We start from the raw sequence: 10,806 nt of genomic DNA on the forward strand, positions 1-10,806 counted from the left end.
AACTAAGAAAAAAGTAATAAGCTCAATAAGGAAATTTGTTGTTTTCTTTTTTTGTAGTAACTTGACGTGACATGAGTATGAAGGGGGTCAAGAATCAGTTTTCTTTTTATAAAGCTAAAATCCCTTTTTTTAGCTTTTTAAGCGCATATTATAGGGTGGATCTCGATAGATATGAACGATCTTCCTCCAAACCGTACATATGACTTTCATCGAATACGGCTTTTCGCGGAATTTTATATATGTAATATACTTTCTATTATATAATATATTACTTTCTATTTTCTCTTGTGCGTGACACTAGGCTTCGGAAAATATAAACTCTTTGAGCATATTGAAACTACGTAATATTTCGAATCTTTGAATATTTCAATTGACTTAAGGAATCTATGTCGTAGATGTCAATGTGCCAACTACTTACTAACTCTCTATCCTAATTCTCAATCTCCACACCTTCTTATCAAGGGTCATGTCCCTAGTGAGCTAAAGTTGCGTCATATTATGACAAATAACCCTACCTTATACTTCTTAGGGCTGCCTCTACCTTTCCTCATCAAGTCTACTACAGTCAACCTCTAACACCTCCTCACCGGGGTATCTGCACATCTCCTCTGATTTTCATGTGTTTGAACTATTTCAGTCTAACCTCCCGTATCTTATCCTCCTTGGGGGCCAATCTTACCTTGTCATAAATATATTCATCCTAATTTTATTTCTCTTGGTATGCTTACACATCCATCTCATCATCTTCAGCTCCGCCCTATATAACATAGTTTGTCTAACCATCACCCTGCAGAACTTATATATTCGTAAGTTTGGGTGACACATTCTTATCACACAATATTCTAGATGCAAGCCTCTACATCTAAATAAAAGACAATTTTTTTTAAAAAAGATTTGATGTAAATGTATTCATTCTTTGGGTTGATATCCTCTATAGAATCTTCAATAAATACCACACTGCTCTTTCAAAGGAGATTTTTTTTTTTAAGAAATACTGTAAAACTACAAATAGTTTAGTCACTATTACACTATTATCTTTCTAATCTTAGAAATTTATTGATATTTTTAGATTCTTCTCAGCTCCAATCTTACTTTGGAGCAATGTTTGTATATTTTGTTATGATGATCTATGTAAAAGATTTATTTTTTCCTATGAGCTTCGTCTACTTGACCGAAGTATGTAGTATGGTGTTGTGTATCTTAATGTATAAGCATGGATATATTCCTTTCAGGCAAGGACCGTTTACTCTATAAGAAATTTAAACATAATTATAGCTGTGTAAAATGCATCATTGGAGACTTGTAGTCAAAGGCAATGATGGAATTTTGTGCTAGTAGAAGAGAAAGAAAGTTTCATTCTATTGAAAAAAGTTCTAATGGGATTTCTACTTTACTTTTCAAGAATTATTTTTTCCTTATTGCCTCCTCTCCAATTCACCCCTTTTTTTCTATTCTCTTTACATTCCCCTTTATACACTCTACCTATATATATAATCTGATCCATGTTAAAGGAGTCAGCAGCAGACCCTTTTGATTTCTTGAGATCTTTTCATCATCAAAGCGATGAAAGATTCACTAGGTATGTTTCTTATTTCTTGTCAGAATCCTTTTTCTGCAATGTCCCCTTTTCACCCTTTGTTTTTGGTCTTTTGGATACATTTAGTTGCAATGCTAATTTCTTTCTGGCGTATACATTCTACCCTTCCAGATCCACCCTGAGTATGTTGTTGTATATTTAGACTAAATTTATTTACAATGCTAATTTCTTGCCTTTTGGACACGGATTAGGCAGTAGGTAGTAGAGCATTGTATTGCTTATGCTTCCATATACTTGTAGTCATAGTATTTCTCCTGTAGTTTTTTACCTTTGATTTTTGTTACTATATATTGTTTCCTGTCCTTCTTTACAGAATGATTTGTCTTTATTTCTATAGTATCTTCGTGATGGTTTTCTTCACTTCCGTTATTTCCTTTTTTGGCTTGCTTTGAAACAGACTCTGTACCTCACCTCTGAGGTAGGGTAAGGTCTGCGTATACTCTACCCTCCTCAGACCTCACTTTGTGAGATTCACTGGCTATGTTGTTCTTGTTGTATATTTAGTGTATTTTGCTAATGTGGCCTATTTTTGAAACATGGAATTGGGATAGAATGGAAAAATTGATTCAGAATTATATGTTTTGATGTTGATGCTTTTAAGGCTTTTCGAGTTCATGTATTCTGAGAATCTACCTGCCTGTAATAATCTTGTGTATTTGGAACTTGGATTCAGATAACATCTATGTGTTTGAAGTTGTTATATTGTTGAGAGTATGCAGTAGTCAATCCGCCCTATGATCAAATGCCTCAAATTTTTAGGATGAGAGGTCTCGGAATGAGTGATACACAGAAATTAAGATGGTCCTAGACTCTGTATATTTCGTCGAGTGATTGTGAACTGAGATGGCATTCATGTAGAGGGGTTTTAAGTACTTTAACTTGAAATGTGACTTTCAGTTTGTTATACAGTTTACGTGTGCTTATCGTTACATTGTTATTCTTATATGCAATGGCATGATAACTATCTTTCTTTTCTCTTCTGATAACTTAACATTGCTATTCTGATCATTAGAATGAGTGGTTTTAGGTTGCCACAATACTGAAGAATCTAGCTAGCTAATTGGCATCTGTGAAATTTGTTGCAGTAGTTTCGAGCTAGTGGTTTGATAGAGAGCATATAAGTTCAATCCGGTCGATGAAGTTATAAGGAACTTCTTTTTATAGAGTTATATGCTTAGATTAGGCAATAGAATGACTAAGAGGAAACAGAACTTGGAATCTACCCTAACACCCCTACACGCGTTGCCCAGGCCTACCAACTGGAACATAGACAACATAATATGTAGCCCAACACTAGTAAACCAAGATTTATGATGGGCCTGGTTCTGATACCATGATAAAAAAAAATGTGTCTCTCACCTAATTCAATCACAAAAGTTAGCTCATGAGGCGATGACCGTCCAAAACCATAATGTGAAAACTTAACATATTTTATGCCTACTCCAACAACTACTATCACAGGTTGTGACATATTGTCCGCCATGTTGTGTACTTACAGCAACATATCAATGTTTAAGATATCGAAAAAAATAGAATTTCTGATTGATCTTGATCGTGTCTGCCATTAACTCAGCTCAGCCATGTCCAGTACTTAAGTCATTATCCAACAAGGTTGGAAGCTTACTGTGCTTTAGGAATGGGCCGAAGAAGTATAAGAGATTGGATGCTAAGCTTGAAACAAAAATGATGGAGCTTAAAAGAAGCTCATCAGGGCCAAGCAAATTCAGGTCAATCAATAGCATAATCATGAAATTTCCTCAGTTCAAAGAGGGGTTGAAGGAGATAAAAGGCGTCTTTGAACAGTTCGGTTAGTAGCTTCTGTATATGCTGGGATTTGAGTTTTCGTTACATTTTTACTGCCAATGGATTTATGTTTTTTCTATCTTTGGTTCTTTTCCTAAGATGAAGATTCAAATGGGACTATTGACCGGGAAGAACTTAAGAAATGCGTAAAGAAGCTGCATTTTAATGTTAAAGAGAAGGAAATTAATGATCTTTTCGACTCCTGTGATGTGGATGAAAAGGAAGGGATTCAATTCAATGAGTTCATTGTTCTTCTATGTCTTCTTTATCTCTTGATGGGTTCATCCTCCTCCTCTGACAACGTACGTAAAAACTGTCCTCTTCACTGTTCTTCTTTCGTGTACTTTTACTGGATATTTACTTGTCATGTGAAGTTATATTCCTTCTATTCTTAGTCGTAGTATTGCTCCTGGAGTTTCTTGTCCTTTGGTTTCTATTACTATTTGTTTATTCTTTGTTTTCGATTGTCGTAGTGTTTTGTTGTAGTTTCTGATATATTACTATCTGTTAGTTTTTGTTATTATATATTGTTTCTTGTACTTCAATTACTTCTTTAGCTGGATTGCTTTGAACTGTTTTTTCTTGAGCCAAGGATCTATTGGAAACAACCTCTCTACCTCTGAGGTGGGGGTAAGGTCTGCGTACTCTCTGTCTTCCCCGGACTGTAGTTGTTGTTGTTGATGTGAAGTTATATTCATTAGGATCACGTTTATTTCAGACCTCGAAGATTGTCTCACCAGAGCTAGAAGCAACATTTAACACAATAGTTGAGGCATTCTTGTTTCTTGATAAAAGTGGTGATGGGAAACTGCACAAGAAAGATGTCATCAAGGCATTAAACGATGAATGCCCTTGCGAGAAATCCCCTTCTCATGTCACTCGTACTCGATTTAGTACTGTCTTTTCACCTTCTAAATTGTCTTAAAATAAAATTAAATTGCTGTGATAACTTCTAACATGATGATCTGGTTGACAATTGTAGAAGAAATGGACTGGGACAGGAGTGGCAAGGTCAGCTTCAGGCAATTTCTTTTCGCGTTTCTTGATTGGGTTGGTATAGACACAGATGATGAGAATCACACAACTAAAAAGGTAGACTAAGTGCAACAACAACGTCTCAACTAAACTAGTAGATATCGTCTGTATGAATCCTCACTAACCATGTCTCTCCGTTTAATGAAGTATTTGTACATATAAAGTAGTTCTATGTTTACGTTCAAGTTCAGTTATTGCATTTCTGAACATCTTCTCTAAATAAGCTTTCATATTTAAGGTATATTCTGCTATTGTATCTAAAAAAACTCATGATCAAATTCATAAAAATCTGCATATCTGATGCTTCCATTCCCTCGATACTATCAAGGTCGTCCACACTAGATTACACAATGTTCTGCTGAAGCAACATAATCATACAACCCAAAACTTGCAACATGTTTTAGACTACCATGAATAAACAGAAGAACAAAGGCAAAAAGATATAAAGCTTAATGTTCATATCTATCTACATGTAACTACTTCACATCTTACGCGATGATCACTGTATACCAAGAGCTTGAATTCTCCTTACGAGGGACAAAGCAGAAGCATTTCTTGTTCTCCATTCTTCCGGACTCTCCTTCTTTCGTCCATTCTCCAGTAACCATTGATCATGTCCATCGAGAATGTTCACTATCTGCCTCATGGTCGGTCTTGATTCTGGATCGTACCTTGTGCAAGCCATTCCTAATTTGACTAGCCTCATCAGTTCCCTGGTGTTAAAGTTTCCATTCAACCTCCTATCTGCCAATTGTTCGTATGGCCTTTTCTGCACCTCAAATTCATGTACTCTGTTGACCAATAAAGCCTCAGGCCGGCGGAAATCTACTGCCATCTGACCACTAACTATCTCAAGCAGAACTACACCAAAGCTATAAACATCAGCCATTGTTGTTGCATCACCAGAATCCATATGCTCTGGTGACATGTAACCGAAAATCCCCCTAACTGATTTATTTTTATCAACCACAACATGATGGCTATGCTCATTTCGAGTCAAGAATTCAGCAAGAGCAAAGCAACCAAGCCTTGGGTTCATATCAGGATCAAGAATGATGGCAGATGATGTAATGCATCTGTGTATGACCTGCTCATCCCATTCCTCATGCAGATAGCGAATTGCAGAGGCAAGTGATTTGACAATGTTATACCGATGACGCCATCTGAGTGTACTGGAGGCATTGTCCCTATGATGATTCTGATGGAAAAGGAGGTGGCTTAAAAGACTACTTTGAGAGTAATCATATATAACAAGCATTTCACCTTGCTCAGTGCACCATCCGCGGAGTTGCACCAGGTTTCTGTGGCGTAATCGTCCTAAATTCTGAAGTTCATTAGAGAACCTCACTCTTAAAGCAGGACAAGTTTTCATTCCTAGCCTTTTCACCAATACATGCTGGTTGTTGTCAAGAAAGCCATGGTAAGCAGTTCCAAAGTCAATCTCAGCAACTCTTCTTGAATCCGAAAAATTATTTGTGGCAGCAATGATCTCCTTGAATGTGATCTCCCTAGCAGTTTCAACCATCAAGAAATTACTCGATTGGCGCCTGCTGCTGGTATTCCCAGACTCATTGTTGCTGCTGCTGCTTCCACTTTCAGCACTTAGATACATGGTTTCTCCTGTGGCTGTGATGAACATTGTTGAGTTGAAACCGGGCGTCGTGCTGGTGCTGTTATTGGCAGTGGACCTTGTGGTGATTGTGTTGCTAGTTGTACTATTACTTGGAGATGACAAAGCTATATAAAGAGGGTGGGACTTAAAACAAGGAAGATCAGGCAATTTACCATAAATATGACCAGAAAGTGCTTCCACAACCCATTTCATATTAGGCCTTGATTGAGGTTCATGAAGTGTACAAAGAAGGCCAATATGTATTAGCCTCTCCATATCATTAAGCTTGTAAGAACCATCAACAAGTCTGCTGTCACCAGCTTGTAAAGCCATTTTTTCATCAGAAAGTCTCCTGATCCAATCAAGCAGTATGATTTGATCATCCGGGGACGCGAGATCAACAGCGCGCCTTCCTGAAACAATCTCCAGGACAACAATCCCAAAGCTAAACACATCAGACTTTGCCGTTGCAAAACCTTTTTTCTGAAAACTTTCAGGAGGTAAGTACCCTATAGTTCCACCAATTCTTGTTGTCTCAGCCAATCTAAACTGCTGATTCTTCATAGAAGGCGTCCTTGTTTGGTACTCGAGTTCATGTTCAAGCCACCTAGCTAACCCAAAATCGCCTAGCCGGGCGTTGAAATGGGAATCAAGCATCACATTGCTTGTCTTAACATCTCTATGAATGATCTGAGTCTCCAATTGTTCATGGAGATAAAACAAGGCAGCTGACAAGCCATTAACTATATTTTTTCGACGTTCCCAATCAAGAACAGGGGACCCTGTATTCTCCTGTTTACGGAACAAAATCCGATCAAGGCTACTGTTAGGCATATAATCATACACTAGGAACAATTGATCATCATAAAAACACCACCCCCTTAGCCTCACAAGATTCCGGTGGCGGAGATGAGCAACCGCCACTAACTCAGCAGCAAATGTTTTCTCAAATTTCTCCCCTTTTTCAGCTAAACATTTCACAGCTACAACTGTTCCATCACTAGGTAAAACAGCTCTAAAAACTTTCCCAAATCCACCACTTCCTAAAACTTCATCCTCACTAAATCCATTAGACCCTATAAACAGCTCAGAATAGCTGAAAATCCTTGGATTATGATGATGATTATAGTCACCACCACCTTTCTCACCTAGTTGCATACCTTCTGTGTCATGAAAAACACCAGAAAATTGTTTTCCCCCAAATTCTTGATGACAACAAGTTACCCATTTGGAATCAAGTAATTTAGAAAAAGATTCTTGAAGAAAATCAAGAACTTGACCCCCACAACCCCTTTTGGATAAAGACTCATTTTTTTTCTTTGGTTTCTGTTGAACAACTTGTTTTTCACCATCAAGAACTTGTCCCCCACAACCCCTTTTAGAAAAAGACTCATTTTTTCCCTTTGGAACTTGACCCCAACAGCCCCTTTTGGCAAAAGACTCATTTTTTCCCTTTAGAACTTGTTTTTCATGATCAAGAACATGATCCCCACAACCCCTTTTTGCGAAAGACTCAATTTTTTCCTTTGGTTTGGATGGTTCTACTTCTTGTTTTACATTATCAGTTTCATCAAGATCATCTGCAGGCAAAACAAAGCAAAGGCGTTTGAGCTCCATGATTATGGTTTAATGAATAGGATAAGAATACTAGCATTTAGTTGGGGAAATGGGAGAGTAGTTGTTGTAATGAAGAAAGTTCTTGAAAATTGAATGCAAAAAAAAGGGGTTTATATGGTTTTTGTTCTTTTTATTTTTCTTAATGGAGTAGTTTTATTTCAAACAAAATTAGGTTGCAAGGTTTGAAATGTAAGCACCTTGATACACATGAACTGGCCAACAACAAAAAACATCAAAAAAAAAAAACAACCACCATTTTTGTCCTTTTGTTTATTAAATGACAAGATTTTGTTTTCTGGAAAGAAATTACACATTCAATTTCGTCAGCATATGTTCACACTTTTGGTTGCATAGATTCTTCCCATTAAAACCGCGTTTACACTGTTGAGAACCCTTTGGCCTTATCTATATATGTTTAGTAAAAGTAACGGAGTTTAATTTTTATGAAGTGACGTTATATAATTTGATGTTTATATAGGTGATAATATATAATAATGAATGTAAATAGTAAAGAGTTTAAATTTTATGCATTGATATTCTATAGTTTGATGTCTAGTGACAGTATATAATGATGAGTGTATATAATAAGTAACAAGATTAACTTTTGTGTTATGTGCAAAATAATGAATATAAAAAAAAAATAAGAGATCAACGTTTATACACTATCATTAAACGATTTAACTTTTGTAAAGTAATGATATATAGTTACACGTATAAACAGTATAAGTTTAATATCTATGCACATACATCAGATATGTATAGTTTAACATGTGCAATATATATATATATATAGTTTCATTTTATATCGCATCAAAATTTATTTGTCTTTTAAATATTTTAGATTATTAATTATTGTGATCTATAATAGTTTTTACATAAATTTCAAATAATGTATGTTATTCTCTCTGTCCCAATTTATATGGCACTGATAAAATTTCAAAAACTATTTAGATTTTGTCTATGTCTTTTAAATTTCTAAGGTGATAATTATTGTGATTTATTATATCTTTTACATCATTTCAAGTAATATATGTTACTTCTTCCGTCCCAAAGTACTTTTTACATAAAATTTTAAAATTACTAATCATTGTAATTTATAATACTTCGCACTTAATTTTTTAATATATAATATATTCCAAAAGAGTAAAAAAGAAATTAAAATAAAAAAAATTACAAAAATAAATATAAATCAACATGTTAATGATCAGTTACTTGCTTCAAATAGCTGAAGCAGACAGAACAACTAGAAGCTGCTCAAGCAAGCAGTACGATCGAAAGGCGTTGAGGTTATTCCTTTATATACAAGTACTAATATAAAAGGGTACACGATTTCTTTGAAACACGTTGATATGAAATTTTTTGACTCCTTGACTTCTTCAATATTAATGGTCTGAGTAGTTCTATATTTCAATAATTTAATTAATAATTAAATACATCGATAATCTCTTAAACTCTAACTATAATTGCTAAATGGATAAATATCACTTGAATGATTTATGTGATACTTTCTCATGTCTCAAATATTTGTGATTTTCATAAATCAGAAATATGTTGTTCCGTCTGTATTCGCAAATAACGTATATCATACAAACTTAATTAAACTTATTTTAATCTTTGTTTTCTTAAAAGACTATGAAAAAGAGTTTTGAACAAGGATGAATATGTCATTTTTGTTGATTTATTTCGAGATTAGAGTTTCAGATTTATTATATCCAATATAGAGTGTGGTCAAATTGTAAAAGTAATAACTATACTAAAAGTCTAAAATTGTGGTATAAACAATATTCCAAGATTGCGTATCCCAAAATAAAAAATTCAACCAAATACATGATCAAATAATTTTATATTTTATCTCATAATTATTGTCAATTATCCTTGTATCAAAACCACATATTCCTTGATTGAATAATTGAATTTGACATTTCAAGTTAGAGTTGAAATTCTTATTCTAGAAGGAAAAAAAGACGAAATATTACAGGTAACTTTGATGAACTTTTCTTTTCCTTTTTTAGAACACATTACGTACATAAATCATAATAGAGAGAAAAATAATTTGATTTATTTGGAGCGATTCGAAAAAGAAAAAAAACAATGCATTTAACTTTATAAAATTAAATTACAAGCAAATCAAAGAGAAATTAAGAAGTCCAAAATCCTTACTACTTTTTTTTCTCAAATATTTGAAAATCTCCAAGTTTTTTTCTCAATATCATAAAAGCAACATGCTAAAATATTAATTTTTAATCTCGATAAATATAATCTTATCATCAAAAAAACTGTAGAATCTTGGAGTAAAACCATATTTGGTCTCAATTTATGCTCCGGAAAGTGAATGTTATGATTCTTCCATTCAACTTTTTTGGAATTTTCTAAAATCCACAAATTTTTTGATAGTAGAAAGGTTCATTAGAGTTCAACAATATGCTAATTTGTACTTCAATCAGATTGTAATTATTTATATTGTTATATAAAATATTACCTAATTCGATAATTGTAAAATTTTCATCTCTAAAATCAAATGCAACTATGAATTTATTCGAATAATCCAACATATAGGTAACTCCTTTAAAACTAATGCTCTTTCGAAAAAATGGAACAAAATCAACCGCATTTTTAATATCTCTCCACGATTCATCCACGCTTAGAGTGAAAATCCAACATTTGTCATCAAAATTTTATACGTTTTTCCTATTGGTTCATAACTTAGTGAATAGTAATATTACTTTTCTTGTACTGAAATTGCAGATTCTAATTTTATTCACCATCACGGATCATAAAGCAACGGTGATAAATATCCATAAAATTATTTGATTTCGATATAAGGAAATTAAAAAATTTAGATAACACACCAGAAACGAATCAATGACAAGATAGGAAGCCATAACAATATTTCAATAATTATATTTGGGGAATTTTAGGGTTTGGTGGCTGAAGGTTGAATTAATTAATAAAACTAATGGACGCTTTTATTTTTGTCAAAGTAAGTAGGATAAAATTTTCATTATTAAATGTCTTATTTGACTTTATTTACTTGCATTAAAAATCAAAAGGTTGATAACTTTTTTAATGAATTAGAGCAAAAGCGCAGACTTTATAAATTTATGTGAAATTCTTCCTATTTGAGTTGTTGATTAGTACTTAA

At 33.9% G+C, this 10,806-nt stretch overlaps 2 protein-coding genes across 3 annotated transcripts; one reads left to right on the forward strand and one right to left on the reverse strand.

Annotated features, from left to right (window-relative positions):
- Positions 1-1,430: 1,430 nt before the first annotated feature.
- LOC129883263 (probable calcium-binding protein CML22) lies at positions 1,431-4,684 on the forward strand. Of its 2 annotated transcripts, none has more exons than XM_055957890.1 (5): positions 1,431-1,579; positions 3,171-3,404; positions 3,500-3,702; positions 4,119-4,293; positions 4,383-4,684. In XM_055957890.1, the coding sequence occupies exons 1-5, from the start codon at positions 1,564-1,566 to the stop codon at positions 4,499-4,501; spliced, it is 747 nt and encodes a 248-aa protein (XP_055813865.1). In that variant the 5' UTR covers positions 1,431-1,563; the 3' UTR covers positions 4,502-4,684. The 2 variants fall into 2 exon arrangements, with proteins under 2 accessions (XP_055813865.1, XP_055813866.1); XM_055957891.1 differs by having other exon boundaries at positions 3,176-3,404.
- LOC129883262 (receptor like protein kinase S.2) lies at positions 4,685-7,885 on the reverse strand. The gene has a single exon (XM_055957889.1). The coding sequence runs from the start codon at positions 7,662-7,664 to the stop codon at positions 4,935-4,937; it is 2,730 nt and encodes a 909-aa protein (XP_055813864.1). The 5' UTR covers positions 7,665-7,885; the 3' UTR covers positions 4,685-4,934.
- Between the last annotated feature and the right edge of the window lie 2,921 nt (positions 7,886-10,806).

This window comes from Solanum dulcamara, chromosome 3, assembly GCF_947179165.1.
Source record: "Solanum dulcamara chromosome 3, daSolDulc1.2, whole genome shotgun sequence".
NCBI lineage: Eukaryota > Viridiplantae > Streptophyta > Magnoliopsida > Solanales > Solanaceae > Solanum > Solanum dulcamara.